Raw genomic sequence first — 24,674 nt, 5'->3', positions numbered from 1 at the left:
GGATTGCAACAGCTGAAGATCCCCACTTTGAGGACATAGAAGGGGAAATTGTGTGTTGTCAAAGACTGGTGACACATTAATGAAGTTATGCCACTTTATGTATCTATTCCTTGACTGCAGACTTCTTTTACTTTCTCTTTGAAGACAAGAATTTAGCTGCTGTCACAATCAAGGGATACGTTAAATGATCCCAGACATATTCAGACTTCATGGAAGAGATAAATTTGGCCATAACAAAGTAATCTCAAACTTGCTGTCCATTTCTGACATATCCAGACCATGCTCACTCACATTATTCTCAGTCGAAATCTTGGTTTGAGCATGGTCAAACTACAGTCCACCCACCACCACACACATTGAAGTAGCTATGATAACACTAACTTCAACATGCAGAGTGAATGAGCTACATACAGTATCTGTACATCTGAAGTACATGCAGTGCTGTTTTGAAAGTTCAGTCATTCTAAAAGCATAGCCTGGTTCAGTCCTAAAAATGGTTGCTGTCACTAGTCAATCAACAGTCACTATTTTTTCCCTCTCCTTGGTCAATATGTTGAGAGAAGCAAAGCTGATGGACCCTTTACTTACCCTCAGATGGTACCTAAGACACACAGACAAGCTCCACATCAACTGTTAAAGAGTATTTGAACCTTTGAAGGCAGGAAAGTAAGAGACAAGCCCAGAAATGCTAGCCACTTGGCTAAAGGGAGTTACTTTAAACTCTCCCACGATTGGGTACAGCAATGAAGATTTTGGCTCCTGAAATACAAGCGATTTACATCAGCCTGACATTGAATATAATGTCTCATTTTGGGACATAGCGGAGTCAACTGACTAGCATGCTCAGTCTGTCTTCTCTAGCTTCCATGGCTTTTCTAAGGAGAAACTGATTCTCATTAAGTTAGTGTTAGCTGGACAGACAGTGACCATTCCCCATTCATGAAGCACTACCTTAGATCCAGACATGAATTTGCCACTTTTGCTGGATTTGTCTGGGAAACTTTTGATGTTGAGACAGTATTCAAGTGCTGACTCCCACAGGAATCTCCTTGCATGTGTATAAAAAATTGTCTCTGTTTGTGCTAAACTAACATTAGGAGAAGTTCATTCTTCAATAGAGCAACCATGTTCCTACTGGATTTCCTCCTTATCTATTCTAATGTAATGTGATCAGTTAATGTATTGGATGGAGTAAGCAAATTCTTCAGTAAATTATGTTTATCATATAATACTTGATTACATTATAAATAATCCCTCCCACCTTTTCCCACAATTCGAGCACCCTTTAAAGTTTTACTAAAGTAAAAACTGGTTTCATCTGAGTAGAATGGTTGCCTCCTAGTGGGTGGAAGGGGAGTTAACTGTAAGAGTTGCTTCCTTTGGTCTGTATAATATATTGACTGCTGGATTCATAGGAGCAGAGAAAGTTATCCTAATGTAATGTCATCAGGGAAGTATTATATGAGAAGCATAATTTACTAAAATATTTGCTGTCTTTTTCTGATTACTTATGAGAGAGGGAGATTATAGACTGGAACATTATGATCCTAGCTTGGCTGAACAGTTGGCACACAAGATCATTCATTTTGTCAGAGTTGCATGCATTGTTAAAATTAAACTTTCTTGCATCACTCTTGTTTTCAAATTCATTCTTGTAGAATGCCATTTTCTTTAGAATATGTGAAACAGTATTTTCCCATGCAGAATTTTCCCCCTCGTATTTTTTCAATGTAAAATGTAGGTTGTGGCAGATATTATGCACATTGATCAGACTAATTTTATCCTGTAAGGATTGTTCAGTCATATGACACTTAGCTGGTAATTCTTATATCTTAACATGTGAGTGAAGATGCATGACAATCATGGCTGCTTAAGTACATGTATGTAATGATTTTTCTTCATTGAAAATCATTTGATTGAATCTGGCTTTTAGAATATTATTTTGTCAGCCTCTATTGGCAATGCATCAGAAGTGAGGCCATAAGCCTGGCAAATAAAACATATGATATTTAATTGAAAACAATGAAAGTATGTTCCATTGATCATGTATACAAAATGAATACTATCAGTTGCAATAAGATAATAAGCAGATAAAAATAATCTTTTTTAAATGGCTTACCTACAAAGCAATTAGTTATGAATAATTAACCTTAAAAGCATTTTTTTATCATGCAAAGACCTCAGATTAGCCTATTGTCAGCCCTCATCTGTGTTGGTACACATTTGAAGTATTGTTTAACCTCTGCTGCCCTTGGAACATTTTACAGGTTGTTGTCTCACAGATATTCATGCTTCAGTACTTGAATTTAGTAGCTAAAATACATTTCCAAGTTTGAAGTTAGTTTTGGTTTTGTGGTTTGGGGTAAGCATAAAATTGAAATTTGGGATCAAAATTAGTTACAGTATTTAGAACTGAGGGGTTTCAGTGTAATGGGAACAAAAATTTTAATATTAAAGAAGACAGATTTTAGGGCTCCCAAACAATTTTTATCATGTGGAAATCCAGGATACTGAGATTTTGGCTTTGAAGAGTTTCATTGTATTTCATAACCCCTTGATAAATTCTCATCATACTTTAAGTATTATGAAAGTAAGACAATTCATTCTACTCCATGTTTACTCATTCCCCCCACCCCCACCCCCATTACTGTGATGTCAAGATCTTAGTCACAGAAAATTTGTATTTAGGTCTTGGTTAAAGTTTTTCCATTTTCTTATAAACTCCATAATAGAATCTACTTGGCATGAATCATTATGAAGCAAAGACCAATTTATTCTATGATACTCACTCACCCCTATTACCTTTGATCAAGATTACAGTCATAGAAAATTTGCATTAAGGTCTTAGTTCATGTTCTTTCATTTGTTTATATTTCCTAAACCTTTTGATTGATTTTCTTCATCCTTCAGGTGAATCATTTTGAAACTAAGATGATTCATTATGTGACTTGCCTCATGATCTTAAGATCGAGGTCACATAAATTGAAAATTTGTGTTATGTTTGTGGTTAAAAGTTTTCCATTCACATTTCTTTTCAAAACTTGAGCTGGACTTTCTTCCTACCTGGGATGAATCACTATGAAGCTAAAACAGTTTAGCAACATGCTTGCTTGCTTGTTTTTTTTTCAACTTTGATCATGGTCACGGTTATGAAAACTTTGTTAAGGTTTTGATTAAAGTTTATTTAATTTGCTTATATTTCCTAAACCCCATGATGGATTTTCATCATACTCTAGATGACTAATTAGGACTATTCATTCTGTGACGTGCACATTTGTGCTTTGATTGTGAATTCAGCTTGCATACCCTCTTTTAGCTCAAATGGCTGTGATGCCAGATAAGCTTATAGTATGGTTCTGCATACATTGTCCATTCATCAACAATTGCTATTGTAAACCTTTTTGCAAAAACTACACAGACCAATTTTGATCAATATTTGAACAGAGCATCTTGGCATGTGTAGGTTTTAAATTTGTATGGATTATTCTTATCAGCAACAGAATTTGATGTAATTTGATGGAAAGCATCCTGGAAGGGGATCTTTAAAGTTTTTACATCTTAAGATACGGCCACCATTGCAAAAATAAACAGAAAATCTTGTTGCTAAAAATATACAAACTTTAAACAGCAACTTCTCCAAAGCCACTGAATAGAATTTGACCAAACTTGATAGAAGTATCCTGGCATGAAGACCATTTAAACAACTTCTCCAAAGCCACTGAATAGAATTTGACCAAACTTGATAGAAGTATCCTGGCATGAAGACCATTTAAACAACTTCTCCAAAGCCACTGAATAGAATTTGACCAAACTTGATAGAAGTATCCTGGCATGAAGACCATTTAAGTTGCACTTATAATGCTAATCTGTTTTCAGATATGGCCACCATTACTAAAATTTGAAGAATTATTAAATGACTTCATGTCCAAAACTGCTTTATAGATTTGACCAAACACTGCCCAGTAGAATTTGACCAGACTTAATAGAATCATGCATGAATACTTTTCAGTACTTTTCAGATTTATACAATGATGCTGCTTCACCATCAGATATGGCTGCCAATAGTAAAAATAGATGAACCATTAAATGACATTTCTAAAACTGTTAAATAGAATTTGACCAAACTTGACAGAAAACATCCTGCCATGATTATCTGATATGTCTATACAAATGATGCTGATCCGTCATCAGATATTGCCACCGTTACTAGAATTAGAAAAATATTTAAATGACTTCACCAAAATCACTTTAAAGAATTGAACAAAACTTTTATGCCAATCCACCTTCAAATATGGCTGCCATTACTAAAACTTGAGAAACCTTTAAATGAAATCCTCTCCAAAACCACTGAATAAATTTTGACCAGTTGTGATAGGAAGCATCCTGCCATGAAGACCATGCAAATTATAAAAATTGAGCTGGTCCTCCATCAAATGTGGCCACCATTACAACCAATGTCTCAAAAACCACTCAACAAAGATTGATTGAAAGCATCCTGGCATAGAGGGCTTTCATGTTAATATAGTGATGCTGATTTGCCTTAAAATATGAACACTATTACTCAGAATAAAACAAAAACTTAAAATTACTTAACAAAAACTCAATCAGATTTGACAGAAAGTGACGTCAGTTCCCCATCAAATATGACCAGTGTTGCTAGAAACAGAAATACATTCAAACAATTTTTTTAAAAACTACTTAACTGAATTTGATCACATATTACATAATGCAGCCTGACTTAAAGGGCTTTTATATTTGTATGAATTGATGCAAATCTACCACTAAAATTGGACCACACCAGTGGCCTAAGTGGTTAGAGCATCTGCCTTAGATGTAGGAGGTTGCGGGTTCAAACCCTGGCCGAGTCATAGCAAGGACTTATAAAATGGTACTAGCAACTGCCTCAATTGGTGTCAGGATAATGTGGCTGGGTGGGACCTGATGCCACATGTCTGCGGCATGATGCCCCAGTGCTGGACATCACTATAAACTGCCACACTGCAGACATTGTAGCAATATGACTGAAAAATTGTTAAAGCTGCCTTAAAATTTCCAAACTTATACACACAGACATACCACTAGAACTAGAAAACATGTTGAATACATTTGACCAACTTGAACACAAAACATCCAGGCATAAGTGCCTTAAAGAATTGGGCATATGATGCTGATGTACCATGAAATGTGGGTGAGGATGCAACATTTAGAGAAACCTTGAAACGAGTGTTTTCATAAATGCAATCAGCAGCACTGGAAGAAATTCAGCAGTAAACATGATGATGACCCAGATTTCTTGACCAACTATGCTTGCAATTGGTTTTTGGACAGATGTCAGCCAAGAGAATGATCTCAGGCCCATGGTTTCTTGCTGTTATAATTGATCACCAATAACCTGAAGTATTGACCTTTTGGAAATTCTCAGTGAAAAACAATAGCATTTATCAGAAGTCTCAGCTTACTATACCTTGATTAAATTGGTTGGGATCCTTGAGACCTCTCTACTGTATTTTAACTTATGATTTTGGTCATGTGCTATGCCTCATGATCAAAGAAGATTATTGATCGACTACTGTATAAAGTATCAACTTTATTGATTCACGAGAGGCTTAACTATCAGTTATTGAGTCAGCTAATTTATCAAACACTACGTTGAACAGATTTTTAAAAAGATCTCAGTTAATGTATCACAGGAATTGCATAACAAGAAAGGAGAATGTGAACATTGTTATATTTCTTGGATCTTATCCAGAATGATTTGCTTTTTTGTTTCATGCAGGTATTTCTTGTTTATGTAACATCTAAAACTTGTCCTTTTACTATTCTTACCAATAGATGACCAAATTTACTATTCTTACCAATAGATGACCAAATTCTTTAATGGTCATGGACCACCTGTCCCACTAAGAGAAAACTTTGTTGCAACAATAATACATTTCTAGTTACAAATGGTTTTGCTGCATTTTTTGGGGGGTTTCTGAACTTCTTGACAAAGACCTGTCAGACTGAGTTATTTTAACCCAAAACAAAACTGGAGTTTACATATCTTGCTTATGAAAGAGTTTCAGGTCGGTAAATGTCAGTATATGCAGACTGATTTTGTAATCAGTGTCACTTTTTCACCTTTGTTTTCTCTTCACAGTACAGAAAGTTATTAAAGAATAAAGTGTAAAATTATGTACTAATTAGTAATGAAATGTTGTTGTTGTTTTGGGGTTTAATGCCATTTCCAGCACATAATAGGCTATACATGGCATCCAGTATCATTGGTGGAGGAAGAACCCAGGAAAAACCCCGGAAAGAACCACTGACCCATGAGAAGCTACTGGCAAGCTTTCTCACATACCTACATTGGCTGAATCCGAGACTCGAACCGGCACGGACAAAGGTGAGATGGCAGTGATCCGTAACGGAGAGCGCTTTAGACCACTCGTCCACTTGGGGCCCCAGTAATGGAATGTCTTCAAGAAAAGCATGTGTGTTTTTTATTCAGATGAAGAGATCTGCATTTCTTTTATTTCATTATTTAAAATTATGATATTACAGTGGTCCCCTCTTATAAGGCCACCACATTTGCAACAGAAAGTGGCCTTTTACAAGGGTGTGCCCTTTCAAGAGTGGGGTCACAGCTATGAGTAATGCATGTAAAGTGAAAAAAGAATAACAAATTTATTAAAATTTTATATTTTCATTTAAAAATAAGTCTAACTATGGAAATAATGTGGTAAACTTTTCATTAATGTTTTTAAGATTGTTATGAATTGCCGCCAGTTTTGGTGCAAAACCATTTTTAAAAACCTTGACAGTACAATCAGGGTCTGACTAACTATCATTCCCCATTCAAGCTGAGGCGAAGATATTGTAGCTACATCCATCCATTTCATTTTCACACTGCAGCAGAATGTTTATTGACAGTATTGATATGAATCTTTCTGATGTCAAATTTCCAGTTGTGATCATAGGATTCTTGTTTCTTTTAATGACTTTTACTTATAAATTGAGATTTTCTGACACATTTTGTACTTCTTTGCAACAGCTTATTCCTTCATTGGCAACCATGCCACTTTCCAAGCAAATTGTAGCTGTTACAGTAAACTCCGATGTCTAATCAACTATTGCACTAAGTGCTCAGTGTTTACAAAGGAAGTGAGCTTGTCACATGGTCAGCTGGTTTTAGTCTAGTATAGTTTTTCTGTACATCATGTAATATAATGGGGCCCTGAGTGGCCAAGTGATCTAAAGCACTCACCATTATGGATCACTGCCATCTCACCTCTGTCTGCGTGGGTTTGAGTCTCAGATTCGGCCAATGTGGGTATGTGAGAAAGCTTGCCAGTAGCTTCTCATGGGTCGGTGGTTCTTTCCAGGGTTTTCCCGGGTTCTTCCTCCACCATTTATTCTGGCCCCATGTATAGCCTATCTTGTGTTGAAAAATGGCGTTAAACCCTATAACAAAAACAACATGTAATCCAACAAAGAATAATTGCTAATGCACCATTTTTAGCTTATGACAAGCAGACATCACTCTGACTTGAGCTGGACAATACTGTGCTTCTCATCTGTTCACTTTTGTCACCTTGATAATTGCTGGTGGTAATAATAGCTTGTAATTATTGAAGTGACAAAACCTGACATCTGAGGAACCCACAGCAGTAAGGATCATCAGATTACCTACATTGCTGAATGAATTAAAGTAATTTATTGGCATGTTTGAACAAATGCCAATGAGTTGAATTTCAACAAATATTCTTGAGGTTTCCATCTGTAAACCTCAACTTCATCCACTCATGGGAGGTAAATTTGACACTTTTTGTACTGACATGCTATATCACTTCAAGCTTAAATCAGCAAAAAAAAGGTAAATTTTGTTTGAAAAAAAATCAACAAAACTGTTACATGGAAGATCACTTAAAACAAGATATTCTGTTTTTTTTAGGATAATGAGAATGCTGTGCAGTTTGCGAACAGAGTTAAATCTGAGATTGCAAGAAGGGGAGGATTAGTTGAACTAGATTGGTAAGTTAATGTCAGGTCTCCTATTTATGCATATGCTTGTGTCTTCTCTCTCTCTCTCTCTCTATTGGAAGAAAGTATCCTTGTAATACTCAGCAACATTTCAGCATATAATATAATTTAATGTGGTCAGTGAAAAACTTAAAGATGTTAAAGAATGGTACTGGTACACAGTTATTTGGTACATTAAATATTGAAGCCCTAGTTAAGAGTTTTGCTTGTTAGTTTTTTTATTTCCAGGTTTGGAACTAATTTAATTTTTTAAAATTTGATCATGCATTTGGTGAACACCACAAAGCACATAATTACACTACCAAATTAAATCTTACTCATTAAAATGTTAATCATGCTCAAGCGAACAAGACTGATTCATTATGTGTTTGATCATATGGCTGTATTTGATTGAGTGTTCTCAAGGTGATCAAATGCTGTCTCAACTGATTGCATAGTTTATATTGATTCAACATGCTGTCTTGCAACACGTACTTAACGGCAAGAGCAGTATGCTGACAACTTTTGATTACATGCTTAAAATTACATTGTTTTCAGTATTTGGATGCATTAAAAAATTCTTGATACATTTTTACTCACTTTGTCTGCATAATTTACATAAATATGCTCCTTTTCTCGAATCCTTTAATATAACTGAATTCATGTAACTTTCATTGTTTTATTTTTCCGTGTGGTTTTGCAAATAGTTACATTGTCATTTGGGACTTAAATGTTTGGGTATTCTCTGACAGAAATGTCATTTGTTGCAAAGATATTTTATTTGGAATAATTCAAATTGTGGTCTATAGCAGCCAGAGAACCTAGAAAAAATAGGAACCTTATAAATTCAAGTGAATCCACAATATCCAGATATGCAGTTCACAGAAATTAATGTTAAAGAAGTATTAACTTGATTTTAGTATTTAATGAACCAACATTAGCTGAGATTTTAATGCAGTAGAACCTGTCTTGAATGACCACCCCTTCTGCCAAATAATAATGGTCTCTTAAGACAGGTGGTCTCTCATTACAGGTCATAACACTATATAATGAATAAATCCATGCATTGAGAATTTGGTCTCCCAAGACAGGTGGTCTCTCAAGACAGGTTTTACTGTATTACCTCAGATATAATAGCAAGTTGGCATATATGCTTGACACATTTAAGTGATTGAAACAAAGTAAAAGCCATAATTTTGGAGTCTAGCAGACCTGCCAACCCTTACGATTTTGCCATAAGTCTTATGAGAATGACCCTTACAGTACAGATTTATGGAATTAAAGGGAAAAACTATGGAAATACGATTGTTGTCGTAAATCCAGATAATTGGCTTATCCGTGTTTTATTTGGATCTGGGTTTCATATTAGCATCAGTGGAATTTCAGAACCAGGCTAACTTTACAGTCTGCTTTGCAAAAGTTCCAGTGTCGCTGTGAAGAGCTGTGTATAGTCAGCAGTTGAAGTCCAATATGGATAAGTATTGGTTGGTGCTGACTGGGGGGGAAGTTGTCTAGAACTGTTTGGCTTACTGGCTGCAGATGGTCACCAATGGCTTTGACCCAGCATAGGTCCACTGAGTTGTCCTTTTGCCATCTTGCAGAATGAAAGGTCCCACATTGCTTGAAGTCATGGGCCAGAAGGAGGTCATTGTTCATTGCCCACTCTACCAAGTGTTCCCCATCTTCATCAGGGTGCAAGTCAGAGTGATGACTGTTGAAGTCACCAATAGAGATGGCTGGGTGTTCATGAGTTGGGAGCATATTGTTGTCTCAGTGGGCACTGGACTGTTTATAAACAATAATAATCTTGCACATTCTAACCTGGACCACATTACAGAATTTGGTGGAGAAAACTGGAGATGCATCAGCAATGTCACAGCGTGCATATGTTGCACGGCCAAATTTGGAGTCTGGCATTGAGGGATGAGGTCAAAGCCTCCAATGGTATATCGTCCTGCTACCTGGTCTGCTACGTGAGTCTCCTGCAGACAGATTATGTCAACATTATGATGATGGGGTATAGTGCTGATGATGGTTTGTTTGGCTGCTCAGAGAACCTTGATGATAAGTTATAAAACTCACAGGGCCAGTCCAATGGCTTGAAAGTCGGATGACATTGCCATATTATGGGCTCCTCTTGGTAGTCACTAGTGGCACGTAACCAGGATTCAATGCTGAATTTGGTCTGCAGGTTGGATCCTTTGCTTCCCCAGCCTTGAGCGAAGCCTTAGCTGAGCACGATGCTCCCAGTAATGCTAATTTCAGTTAGTGAAATTATTTGGTCGAAATATTAACTAAGGGAAAGCAAATTTCAATTGGTTAATATTTGGTGGTCCAAGTACTTTTTTTCTTCTTTTTTTTCTTGTTTTGTTTGTTTTAGTGGTACTTTAAACACATTATTGGCTGTATCATGCTAAGGAAATGGGAGCTATGTGCCTTTCCCAAGGACATACTGAGGTAACTGACCCAATACTTTTGTTTGATTGGTTAATTTTTTTGTATTTATTAGGTCTAATGTTTACATTTCTTGTTGCAGGGATGGACAGTTAAAGAGAATGCAAGCAAAAGAATCATGGAAATCGAAGTCACAGGAAGACTACAGCAAAATTTTGAAAGTAGACTGAAATGTCTGTTATGTTCAGACATATCCCAGTACTTTTTGAATTCATGTTGTTTATGAAGCACAAAGAAATATACTCTTTATAAACATTAGAATGTACATTATTGTATATATTGTTTTAGGAAAGATATATTCACATTAACCAAATAGTATACTGTTTGTTCATCATGTTTTCTGCAATTGTTCGAAAAGGCAGGCTTGTAATAATAGTTCAGTTACATAACAATACTAATCTTGATTGAAACAGTTGTTAACTCTGTCATGCACTACATAAAACTAATTGATCATTCGGACCCTTCCTTGCATGGCAGAATAACCTAGAATCAGTGTCAAGAGAGATATAAGCTTAAATGTATCGAATTTTAAATGTTAAAGTTTCTAATTGATTGAGGTGACTTTAAAATCTTCTGAGTTGATACCATGATAGTACCTATGCAAACCTTACCTCAGTTTTACCTGGGTTTTTGAGTGAAATTTATTACCACCCTGTACATTTCCCAGTTCTTTTGCAGTACATTTTTATCACAAAGTGACATCCTTCTTGTCAGTCATGAGAGTCCTAAATGTCTCGTCAGTGTCAGATGATGGCTAGACTTTGACAGCATCTGTTACAGCATTTTGGTTTTCTTTCTAAAAAGTAAGAGAACAGTCCTGCCACTGCAGTGTACATGATATCTATGGCTGTTTTAATAGATACAAGGAAACATTGCATTGTCAGGAATGGCAAAACCATGAGTGACAATACGGAATGTTTCCACAAGTGTAATTATTGCTTATATCCTGTAAGAAAGCATTTTTATCATATATTTTAGAAGGTGGAAAACATCAATTTGTGTTGATTATTTCCATTCTGTGCTGGAGCAGTTAGCACTTTATAGGCAAATAACCATAACTACATCAATACAAATTAGTTGTATTTTGCAACAATTTAGGACGTTAGCATTTGACCAATATCTCTTGTGCTTTAAATTGTCTTTTATCCATATAATGATTGTTTTCAGACAAAAAATTGTCTCTTCAAATACTTTACCCAATCATCATAATACATTAGGAGAACTACTACCACCTTGCAAATCTGGGCTAAACTTTTTAGTTAGGAAGCTAACAGTTACCTGCCCACACAGGTGGTCGAGTTATCTGCCCATGATTAAGGGATTGGCACCAAATAGTTCAGTTACTCTCTTGCCGAGTAGCATACACTCAAAAGACAGGCCTTGCAATACATATAGAAGTACTCTGGGAGTTTTCTGCCTTAAAGCAAGTTGGAAAAGTATTCTCTCCAAATGGAGGTATACTCCAACTCAGTTTTTCAACTTTTCTTGCTTCTTTCTATTGACAACAAAGTTCTTTGTCTTTCCTTGGAAATACAACTCTGCGGTCCTCACACATGTAGGCACCCTTGGTATGTACTGACATGAGTTGCTAGTTCATCCACTCACATTGCTGCATTTTTGTCTCAATTGAAGAGATGTGTGGAATTCCTGAAGATAATAGAGAGCTTTCCTCATCTACTCAAACACCTACAACGGCAGTCATTCCACCTCAGTCCAGAGTTGCTGGACATTCACATCTGCATTCTAAAGTGTACAAGGAAAAATGGAGAATTTACAGCCAATAGTATCAGTGTGAACACTGAACACATCAGTGCTTCAAATAGCTACCTTCCTACTTTGGCCCTTTGACAAGAAATAGCTTTAATCACAATAAAAGTTACTGTTCCATGATCAGTGACACCCTGCATCATCATGGAAGAGAGGATATCTTACAGGAAGAAGACCTGTCTGATCATCTGTCAAATTTTGATTTTGCTTATCCAAAGGTAATGTCTCTGTGCCACAAGTGGAATCTGTGCATGCTCACCCAGCTGAGTAAGACAGTTTGAACTGCTCTCGTGGGCTTCAGTGGTTCATCTTTTATATAAGACCTGCTTCCTACTTGCATTAGTGACAGCAAGCAGAATCAGCGCCCCAGCATTTGACAAAAAATACTTAAATTCTGACAGGATGGGTCATTGCCAAGAACAGGCTCCCATTCATGTGAAATCAGACATTTGTGGGGCAACCCCTGTCCACAATGAACACTTATCGTCTGCAGGACCCAGTGAGATCAGTGAAGTGGTACCTGAAAAGATCTGAGCTAAGATGTCGAGGGGGATCTTTTTGGTGCAGGCACTCTTGTTCTGGATAAAATGGGTTATCAGCTCTGTATATTGGGAATTAACCCCAGACGAAATGAACTTGCTACATATCTTGGCTCATGAAGTTAGGGCAGTTGCAACAAGCATTGCTTTCAAGCAAAACTTCCCTAGCTGACCTTGTAGTCTTTGGGATGAAGGCAGGAGTTGACATTTTCCAGTTTTTAACTCCGAGATATGTCATCCCAAAAGGCTCAGCCTGACTTGGTAGGGCCTATAGCCACTGTGTCAGAGGTTACATTCCAGGGTTTTTGGGCAGCTTCCTGAAAGACATGGCTTCCTGACTTCTGCTGGATTTGCCGAGAGATATTTTCCCTTACAGAACCTACACCCCAGTATACGAGTCTATCCTCCAGCCAGATTATCTATCTGGAAGCTGCCTCATATACCTTAGGAGACCAGAGGTGGTCTTTCCAGGGTAAGGGGATGTAACTCCCTCCACCTTTTACCTATTCTCCTAAGGTATTATGATCGAGCAATGTATTTGAAGAAACCAATTTTCTTTCTAATAAAATTTGTTTCTTTAATAATACTTACCCAAAAGCTATATACACACACTCTCCTAGTTAACATGCAATTACATACATTTTGATAGCATACACTCCATTTATAATGAAAGTTTTCACAGGATTTGGCACCAATCCCCATATCAAGGGGATATCACTCTAACTGCCATCTATGTGGGCAGGTAACTTTTAGCTTAACTTAGAAGTTGAGCCTGGGAGGGCTGGATTTGCAAGGTAGTAGTAGTTCTTCTAAGGTATTATGATCGGGTAAGTATTGTTGAAGAAATATTTTACTTGAAAAAGTTTGTTTCTCGTTAACACATTTTTTTGAGGGATTGATATTGTGAATATTGTAAGAATGGGGTTAGAAGAAATAGCAGATGGCCTTTAGGTCATAGCATAGCATCTTAAGCCTAAAATTTTATTGATTGCTAGTTCTTTGTGTTTATTTTATTTCTGCAGATTTTAATTCTTTGGCCCTTATGATTTGTAGTCTAGTTCACTAACACAAAAATCACTCAAATCTTGATGATTACATAATTTTGGTTCACAATTTAGCTCACCCATTCCTGATTTCTCCGTTGTTTTTAAACACAGTTAGGAGTGTGATGAGTTAAAGTCACTAATTAAAAAGTTAATTTTTTGTTTGTATTAGAATATTGCTGTAAAACTGGTACCATTTCTTGTAGGGTGTAAGTGGCATGGGCAACACTAAATATTGGATAGAAGTGGGTCATGCAAGTTCAGTCACTGACAATTTGCACGATTCATTTGCATAACTTTTTTAAATAGGCAGATAGTTGAAATCTACTTATTGTTTGGAAATTTGCTTTTGATATTTTGTAGAGCAGGTTCTGTGAAAGTCGTTACATAAATGTACAATGATAGCATATTTCACCTATGATCTCTTTCTCCTGGTGGTGATTGGGGGGAGGAGAAGAAGAATCAGTTTAAATATGAAAATATATTTTATCTAAATGTAAATATGTCTTAAATGGGTAAAGAAACTAGTTCCTGAGGAAACATCACCACAGTGGTGATACTAATTTTGTGGCCATTGTGACAATATATTTTTTATTGATACATTTCAATATCTCATTGCATAATGTGTAATAATACACATCTCAAATCTGCTGACACAAAAAGGACAATAGTTAATTGTTGCAGGATTGGTTCAGTTTTTGGGTCATTCATTGCACTAGTGTTAAAAGTATTGACCAGTTAAACCTGGCATAAATGTTCCATGATATTAAATATAAATGTTACTCAGAATGGGCAGATGAAGTGAGATATGATTGGTTCAGTTTTGGGGTCATTCATTGCACTGTTGTTACAAGTATTGACCTGTTAAGCTAGCCAATTTGTGACAAGAATTTTAAGTAACTGCAGATCCAGGTAAGTAGCAAAATTAATGTACTTTTTTCATATGGTTTTCTGTAATTATGGCATGTAATATATAGATTACTCTTTTTATGCTCAGAGTGCACTTTTATGCCACTTGTATTAGTAATAATTACACTTATAGCTCTCAGAGGGGTTGACATGTATGAACTTACAACAAACCAGTTCAGGTTCACATTTAATATCAGGTACCAAGACATCTAATCATTAGGAGTGACGGGTACATGGATAACTTTTTCTAATATATTGACACCTTTATCTTTCTGTGTAACATACAGTTTTCAAATAAAGTTATAGTTGGTGTGTTTTTTTATGGATGATCAGGTAATAGTGTTATTATCAAATGTGGAGGGGAAAAAAAATCTTTAATGAAAAGTGAACTTTACAGGTTGTCAAATATCTGAGATGTTGAAAATTTTAGTTAAGATTCAGATATTCCAGACCACAAATAGGTAGTAAGTTTCAGCCTGATATCAATATAGTAAACAATTTACTAGCATTTAAAAACCCTCTGTTGTAAACCAATGAATTTGTGAGTGAAATAATTGTGCTACTAGAAGGAAGCCATAACTTCAAGTTATTGGAAAGTTTTGCTGAAATTCTGCATACAGCCATCTTTCACTTAGCTTTGCAACTGGAAAAAATTTCATGGAAATCAGATGGTTACCTGGAAAGATTTTTGAATTTTGGGTGATTTGCATGGAATGACCCAACTTGTTAAAAATAGTTTGATAATATGATGAGATAATCTGAAAATAATACTGTCTACACAGTAGTCAGTTTTTTATTTTTAATCAATATATAACATCTGATGAGAAATAGGCCATTATTTGATATTGATGTTTTTAGAAGGCATTGAGTTACATTTTCTTCTTTGCTGATTAGCCATTGAAATTACAGCTTCTATACTAATTCTAAACTAAGGTGCATGGCTTGATAAGGGCAGTTTTAGGGTGAAATAAACATATCCTTGTTATCGATTCATTGGAACAATATTTATCTGAAAACAAACTACACAAGCAAAAAAACTGGATGCTGATTTTATTAGATTACATGAATTACCAATCTGTTTGTAGTAACAAACAACTTCATAGGGGCTGTTCCTTTGAAACATACTGGTACATGGTACTCAGGAAAAGCAGTTTGTTTTAAACGCACAATATGGTACTCACATTACTCTCCAAATTCATATGAAAATGATAAAAAGTTATAAATTGCATCTATGGGCCACCATCCACATTGAAATTGCCATCCCTGGGCCTCTATCCACATTGAAATTGCCATCCCTGGGCCACTACCCACATTGAAATTGCCATCCCTGTGCCCATGTACGTTTTGATGGAGCAGCCATTAGTAGCAGCCAATGAAATTCTATATAACCCACAGCTTTGTATTTGTATAGTCATTCTTTTTCATGGGATTTTTGGAAAGGTCACAGACGTTTATCCAAAATAACTAGCTGATGGACGTTGCCTGCTGAGATAGAGACAGGCACTGACGATATAAACAAGTATGACTTTTTCCACTTCAGAAGACTAATGTACACCATTCGCTCATTTCAGCATGCCCTGATAATTCAGAAACCTGTGTATAATTCATAGGCATAGAAAAGATTAAAAAAAGATAAATAGGTTCCTAACATAAAAAAATTGCAATTGATATTGGTTGAAGAAAACTGAATATATAACTTTTTTATCATAAAAATGGGTGGTTGTTCCACTGAAATTCTCATCATTAAATTTGCCAGTTTTAATACGTTATCATACATATTTTGTAAGATCACTAAAACAACTATGCAAGTTTTAATAAAATAGTGTTCTTATCTCCTGTGGATGTAGTGTTCAGAGACGGCATACATTGTGTTTTTAAGTGCAAACAAGACCGAATTGTTCTCAGTCATTGCCATATGCTATCATTGAAAAAAGTTGATTTGGTGACATTTAAAATATGGCTATCCTGAGGACTTAACCAGGTGAAACATCCTGATGGGTTTGTTGGCTCTGGAGTTTTATGTGGAATTCTAGCTATAAAGTTCTGGTCCATTTGTGTTTGTTTAACTTGTATACAACATGCATTGATACTAACAGAGATGCAACTTCACCAAGTCATGAATTTATGAGTACTGCATGTCAGCTTGATTTATTTGAAAAGTATGTCATCATTTTATTTGCTTTGTTTGAGTCTTCTGAAGCTCTGATATCCATTATTATTAAAATCCATTATAATGATATTTATGTAGGACAAGGAAGATGATAATTCTCATGGATCAATTACAGTTTCTAGTATTTCCTTCCTCCACCCACCCACCCAACTATCTCCCTCACTCTTATGCTCTCACTTTTGATGTAGTCAAGGTTTATTGAACCTGTTTGTAACAAATTATAAAGAGAGGTGTAATATTAAAAAGACTGTCCCTGTCTTGCACATGTCGGAGTTGTAAGATAAAACACCATGGATGTGTTGGTGCTATATTTTTTTATTATTCTTTGTAGTTCATTTCCTGTATGTAAATACATGTAGAACAGTATATCAAAATAAATAGTTTATTTCTTTTTAAATTCATTTAGAGGGTGCATTTTTCTTTTGTGAAACTGTTTTGTTCATTTCTTATCAGAGTGCAGATTCAATGTAACTACATAATAATTATTTTGTAAACTTTGTTGTATTTTAAAGTATTATTAGTGATGTCAGGCCAGGCTTTGTATTCACATGCACATCTCCATGCACACTCAGTATTTTCAGAGTAATACAAATTTCACAAAGTTTAGAATTTTACATTGAGATTTACCTGCAAGGATGGTGAAGGCATTTTTATTCTCATACTCACTAATAATTTGTCGAATACGTAATCTGTTCCACTGGGTTCAGTCGGCGTTTGAATTTTAGTGGAATCTAGATAAACTGTATAAAGTTACACAGCTTATTTCTTTGATGCAGCCAGACATTCAACTATGTTTTATTAAACAAGTTAATATTATTAATCCTTTATGGTTAATGTGTGGATTAAATATAGGTCATTCTATAGAATTGGGGGGGGGTGCATCAAGTGTATGTATGCAGGTGGGTGTGAAAAAGCATGTGTACAGGGAGGGAGGAGGGGTAAAGCTTTGTCAGATTTTTGTGTACATACTAAATGGATGGCTCCTAATGCAAATATTTTGTATATAGACAATGAGACATTTTTAATAGGGGATTTCATTACTGTAAATATTTTCAAATAAAATTTGTAGTCTATTGTTGTGCTTATAATCTTAAAATCAGACCATGGAATAACCTAAAACAGAATTTGCTGGGAGGAGTTACAACAGATCATTGAAAATATGACAAGAAATGAGGCTGCTCATCTTTTCTGTATTTTTCATACAAGCTAGGTATCATGACAGTAGTAAAGGAAATTCCAAACAGATTAGACTTCTCTATGGCTTTTATTAGCAAAGTTTGATAAAAGATACAGTTTGCACCACACTATAGTACTGTACTATACACATGCATAACCTCTTCTCAGTGCTGCTTCTTCTTTCTGATGATTCCTCTCAATACCCCATGTTGTACACTTATCACCACTTTTATCTGTAGACTATTTATACACTTTTTGTCAGTGTATATTCATAGTTGTAAACTTTTTTGTATACTGGTTTCCAATATATGTCCCTATTTGTACAATATTATTTGTTTATACTGAAATACAACTGTTTACTTACAGCTGAATTTATTCTAAAATTTCAAAATAAAAATGGTATGATGGGCATGTTCTTTTTGTTTCTAATTTACCATTTATATTTCATAGGAGTAGAATGTAGTCAATTTACTACTTTTGGACAAGAATAGTGCAGAATGCCTTGTTTGTGCATATCTGATACCTGATAGTCACTGCTGCATAACAAATACATCTCTGTGACTTATTTGACTCTTTACAATGAATTAATCAATCAAATTTCTTAACTGTAAATCTGGTCTGTGCAAATGGGCAAAATGCAGAAACTCTGTAGTTACTGGTACGTGGAAAAAGTTATTGTGACCTAATGCTGGAAACAGAAGTACTTCCCATGAGAAAACATTGTACATGTAATATAATCTTAAGAATAAAACTTGGAAACTTTGATGCAGCTGAAAATGTTGTGAGAAAGGTAATCCTGATACTTTGCAGGCAAGACAAAAAAATTACATATAAACTATGTGAAGTGCCACATGATGATTGCAGCAATTGGTATCCTGTGACTTCACGTGTATTCCTAAGGTATCAATTATCGTGGTTATTACAAACCATATATCTTTGTCATGAACATCATTTATGCTAAATATATGCTTGAAAAATTTCCCATTTACAGAAAGTATACCATATTTGCTCTTTCTTCTCTCTCTTCCAATTTGCTATGTCTGTGTGGCAACTCTGACTGAACTATTTGTTTCATAAATTGTATAGTATGTGGTAGATATATTCATTACAAAAAGAACCAAGCAAACCAGGTCTGACACAACATGTAGATGTGGGCTAAACATAACCAGGTGATTGAGAGTTTCACCATCTTTGAAACTGCTTTGGTGAACAGGACAATGTTGCATCAGCCAATTGGCAAGGTTGATTGACAAGATGTGCCACAATGAACCTTTGAGTGGTTGTATGAAATTTAAACAAATTCAAGAATTCCAAATTTTTGTATATAGTTTTTCTGCAAAATATACTGTACAACCAGGCATGGTCAAGCTCACCAACAGGTGAGACACCTATCTAAATTTCATATTTTTTTTCTACATAGTGATTTCCAATAATAAATTATTATTAGTCAGTATTGTCTACATTTGGAAATTTCTTTGTGACACACTCGGAAAATTTCTTAAATTGTTATGCCCCACTTATTATCAAGGGAAGCTTGGTCTTGTCAGTCTGTCTGGGAAGCATGATTGCACAAAAAAAATTCAGTGCAGACAAATGAGATTTGACCAGCATAATTATATGCTTATGTAAATGACATGTTTAGATTTTCAGGCTATAAGCAGCAATTTGAAGAAAAAAAATTAAAAACATTTTTTAACTCCTGGAACTTGTCTTTTATGAAAACCTTGTTAGCATGATTAAGCAAAAGCGATTCTAGAAAAATTATATTTGGTATGCATGTTTGCACGCATCTGTTGATGATCTAAGTGAATATGTATGTCATTATAACATGATTTTTTTTCCTTCACATTTTTCTAAAAAAAACAAAGTTTAATATTTTTGACTTCTTTATCTGCAGAGAGGGCATATGTGCTTTACCAACACAAATCCAGTTGAATTCCAGCTAACAATTACTATAAAATGATCCTGGGACAGGTTTCAGCAGATTTGACTAGCTTTCTGTTGAAAATTACACAATTACACTAATATCGATTGATTGGATTTCTCTCGCATATACTGTCTACAACTTTTTAACCAATTGGTTCAGTCTCTCTTAGTAACCATTCCAAAGCTTCTTGTTTGTCTTGAAGTTTCAGTTCTGCTCCAACAATATCCCGGCATTTAGCATGGTAGTCATTTACCCAGTCAATCTGAAAATAGATGAAAAGTCGTCTTTTGTTACTGCAGCAACTAACTCTCTGTTATTGTGTTCAGTCTGTCTGGAAACCTACATTCATGTTTGCAGAATTGTGACTTCTCACTCAAATGTAAACTTAAGTCTTTGAATGGTGGCTTGTTTCTTACATTTTGTGAGAAAGAATGGTCTTTGTTAACAACCCACAAAGCTAAAGCTGTGCAATTACTAACATTTATAACAGCTAAAACATTTTTTACTTTATATACAAAATTACAAAACTTAAAGAGAAATAATATATTCAGTCTTTTGATAATATCATGGAAGTAGCATCATCAATTAGGAAAGAAAAAATTGCTTACTTAATGTAATGCCATAATTTAGCTAAGATCTCAACACACAAACGCAGACAAAACTAGGGATCTGTATCTTGCATTCTAATGACCTGTGTTAACTTCTGAATTTAGCTCAGTTTCTGAGACACTATTATCTGCAGAATCTCGTATCTTGGCAGGGATTGGAAATAGTGATGCTCCAAGGTCCAGGACCCACAGTTCAGACTCCAGAAATAAACTTGTTACTGTTGGACCTCTCATATTTCCCAAATAGGAAATAAAAAGTAATCCTCTGTAGTCTCATTTGTTTTTTAACGAAGTGTAAAATGTCAAGAAATATTTATGTACAAGAAATGTTACTCGAAGTCTACTAAAAAAATTTGTGGTGACGTTATGTTCAGACTAGGACAATGTGTATAGAAACGTATGTAAGGTAGTGCAATTTTACCACTGGATTCAAGTACCCTTCCACAAAAGTATCAAATATCCTAAGGTTTAATCTCGTTCAAAGGTTCTTCACCGTATTACTAGGAAAGAGAAAATTCCCAAGTCATCCATTTCAACAAGATGTCTGATGTAATGGCTGGCTAAAAATGTATTCACACATGCAAAAAGAAAAGAACATTTAATGTATACAAGACAGCATCTTGCAACATCTGTTGATGATGATTGTAATTTTGCTGTAGCAGATGAGCCGTGATTAAACTGAATAAAGATCAGAGATTTTATATCTTATCTATCGTGTTGCAAAAGCAGGAAAACCCTATTTTGAGCGGTAGAATCTACAAAGTGATTTTAAATTGCCAGACTTGGAGTCTAAAGCATACAATGTGTAAATATGTTTCAGTTTATATCACATTAAACATTTTGATTTGACATTAGTTCGATGTATATAGAGTCTTGTGACAGTGAAAACAATGTCCAGTTAAGACTACTGTACAATTTATTCTGATCAGTAAAATAAGGAAAATGCAACGTTTAAAAAAAACTCATTTATTAAAGCTCATGTAGCTATGTGTTTGTGTTGCATGTGATGTTCCTCACTAACAGCTCAAGCAACTCCGATTTGTTTATATGCATGTCAGACCTTGCTCCATCAGAGAGTGACAGGTCCTGGACCTGGCACCCATCAACACAATTTTCAGGCCCTGTCGGGTATGTAATAACATCATGAGGAACATTATGCCCATCAGTCAGAAAAACACCACTGTGATCTACATTTTTTGCTTAAGTGACCTATATTAGACTTTGCATTTAGTTATAGTGGACACTATTGCATGCAGAGCAATATAACATGGTACACAGATGTATCACAAAGAGCACTGCACCATTTAGGAGCTTTTTTTTTGTTTTAATCCAGTCCTGCTGCCATTGCCAAATTTCTCCTTTAAATATTCAATCGTAATACCTTAAGAAAACTACTACTATCATGCAAATCAAGCCTTCCAGATTTAACCTTATTGGCAAAAAAACAAGCTAAAAGTTATCTGCCACCTAGGTGGGAGTTAGCCATCTCCCCTTGAATACCCAAATACTGTGAAATAACCAGTTACTACTTCCACTTGTGCTGCCTAGTATGGTACCTACAGACAGAGAGACCTTGCAAAAACCATACAAGCAGTCTGGATGTTTTCTACCTTAAAACGAGTTGCAGGAGTTTCATCTTCGAAGGGAAACATGTTTCATATATAAATTTCCAACTTTTCTGTTCTTTCTAACATTGATGACAAAATATGACTTTTTATTGTTATCAGTTTGCTCTCTTCACACACTTAGGCACCCATGGTACATACGTGCACAGGTCACAATAGCATCCCTCACACTGCTATAACCATATTAATAAATACAGGTGTAATGCGTGTTATAGAAAACTTATGTAATATTGCTGTGTAATTTCTGCTACATTTGGTTACATACAGGGATGTTTTCTAAATTGTCTTTGCATCTACTTCATAGTTATATATTTAATGCTTTACTGATTTTACCTGTATAGAATGTCATTGCTCCTTTCCTACAGATAACATTGTCACACAATGGATATCATACCATCCACTTCCTAAGTGTTAATAATAATACTTCAGTGCCTTTTAATTTACAGGTATGGTGTGTACTATAACTTCTGCCATGGTAGGATATTTGGATAAGTACAGGTAAATATTCTGTACAGTGTCCACTTGATTAGACCCGTAATGCAGTCAAAAATTCGCCTTCCAACAGGTAACTTCCTAATATAATTGACTTTTAGTGTCCACTTCGTATCAATAGTGACTCTAACTCTAAACCTGTACAGGCCACATGTGCCCTTTTACAGGTGTGTCATAGTATGACTGAAGGTAATGGGCAGCAATTCTGTGGCACTAAGGGATGAAGACATCATCAGCTTGCATACAAAGGTTCAAATTTGGCTTCAGTTACCATCTCACATATCAGAATTATGGAATGGATATGTGGATCAATATCCCATAGCTCATCCCAACTGCAAGAACTGTTCAAAGTCATGCTAGCCAAGATAGCCATGTTCCTTCATACAATGCCAATCTTAGTGCTTCATTACCCAAGAACCCATTTTATGAACCCAGATATAGAGCAGTCTAATCCACATGGTGCTACCTGCAGAACATGCACAGTTTATGTAGGCACTCGTATAAATCAGTCTAACCTGCATGGTTGCACTAAGTACTTCCTTTGGATGACATCCAGATTATATAGGCACTCATGGTTCAATCTAACCTGCATAGTACATCTAGACACTTGCAATGTATGATGCCCATCTTGGTGCCTCAATTTCCAAGACGTCTCATTGCTCGTCCTCAAGTCTTTGCCAACTAGAGGGAGCCACTACTAAGCAACAGTTTGGAAGTAATGAGATCTAACTGATGTCATACTGCAAGTGTAGAGAGCAGCCATACTTTACATTTCTTCTCCAACTACTACAAAAATAGCACAAGAGACATTGACTTCAGTTCCTTAATCCAAATATGACGAAAATTTCACGTTCAGGGCACCACCTCCTTTGCCCAGAGTTCCTTCAGACTATTTAGAGCTAACAATCTATTTATAGCTTACAAATGATCATATTATAAACTCTATAATCATGGACAAAGAGTAGCTATGCAATATTTTTTTATAAATGATCAATAGAATCTACAATCATGGACAAAAGTTAAAAACACATAGATATACATAACACTTTGTGTTTTAATAAGTGACTTATTGATGCATATGATATCTCTGAAAGCCTTGTCCACTGTATTTTGTTATTTCGTGAGGATGTAATTTTTTCATGAGGCCAGTCATAAACTTTAAATGACTACAAATCTTACTTGAATTTATTTTGACCAATCAAATGGCTGTATTTTATAATTCAGGTATAATGGAATATCACTTATTACTCAGAAGGTTTAGTTAAGTTTCATCACAGAGACGCCTGATAATATAGAAAATATTGACATACTGGGGAAGCAGATTAGGACATTTGTCTCTCGCAAAGAACAAACTAATTATTACCCCAAAACTCTTTGGCATACAGTATGAAATATTAATTCTTTATAAGCAGACTCTAAACAGAGAAGGTCAAGAACAACTTTTTTTGTTTTTGTCAGTAATCAAGTACTTACATAATACCTTCTCCATCCCCCAGCAACATATGAAATGTAAATGTAATTTTCACAAAATCAGGAGATAAGTCTAAAGTGCTAATCTAACAAAATTGAATGGTGTATGTCACAAACTCTTGACATGATACAACTGTATACACAGTTTAATGAAAATATCTCATGGTTCTTGAAATATTAATCTGACAAAAGTACTAGAGGTACTAAAAGATAGATGGACACAATCTGTGATAAAAATGGAATAGCACTTTATGCTAATCAAACAGATTTTTTTTTACATGATACAATGTTTAGTCGTGCTACAAAAGCATACCATGTTTCATGAAGATATTTCAAAGGGTTCATGTGATATTAAATAAACAAATGGACAGACAAGTGCCGGTCCCAGTATATTTCCTCCATATTACTGACGAACAGTTCTCGATGACAATGACTTTTTGGTCAAGGTATTTTGCCTTGAATTAAATGTCATTTATCCAATTTTTGGGAGATT

The 24,674-nt window shown here is 35.3% G+C and overlaps 2 protein-coding genes across 3 annotated transcripts in view; one reads left to right on the top strand and one right to left on the bottom strand.

Moving 5' to 3' along the window:
• LOC149795641 (glycerol-3-phosphate acyltransferase 3-like) overlaps positions 1 to 18,470 on the top strand; it is an 88,374-nt gene extending 69,904 nt beyond the window's left edge. Inside the window, exons 14-16 of one of the 2 annotated variants that reach the window (XR_016422378.1) lie at positions 7,934 to 8,013; positions 10,538 to 17,113; positions 17,157 to 18,470. Coding sequence is in view for 1 of the 2 variants with exons in the window: in XM_089965470.1 (XP_089821596.1) it covers positions 7,934 to 8,013; positions 10,538 to 10,625 (168 nt within the window). In the remaining variant the exon portion in view is untranslated. Of the gene's footprint in view, positions 1 to 7,933; positions 8,014 to 10,537 lie in introns of both variants that reach the window. The other variant, XM_089965470.1, reaches the window with a different exon arrangement.
• LOC149795640 (xaa-Pro aminopeptidase 1-like) overlaps positions 18,129 to 24,674 on the bottom strand; it is a 101,309-nt gene continuing 94,763 nt past the window's right edge. The window contains exon 23 of the mRNA XM_089965469.1: positions 18,129 to 20,248. Within this exon, the coding sequence (XP_089821595.1) occupies positions 20,129 to 20,248 (120 nt within the window). The 3' untranslated portion in view covers positions 18,129 to 20,128. The remainder of the gene's footprint in view (positions 20,249 to 24,674) is intronic.

This window comes from Sinohyriopsis cumingii, chromosome 7, assembly GCF_028554795.1.
Source record: "Sinohyriopsis cumingii isolate HCF-2022 chromosome 7, ASM2855479v2, whole genome shotgun sequence".
Classification (NCBI taxonomy): Eukaryota; Metazoa; Mollusca; class Bivalvia; order Unionida; family Unionidae; genus Sinohyriopsis; species Sinohyriopsis cumingii.
The sequence above is the reverse complement of the archived record's forward strand: the minus strand, read 5'-3'. Positions and strand labels throughout refer to the sequence as shown.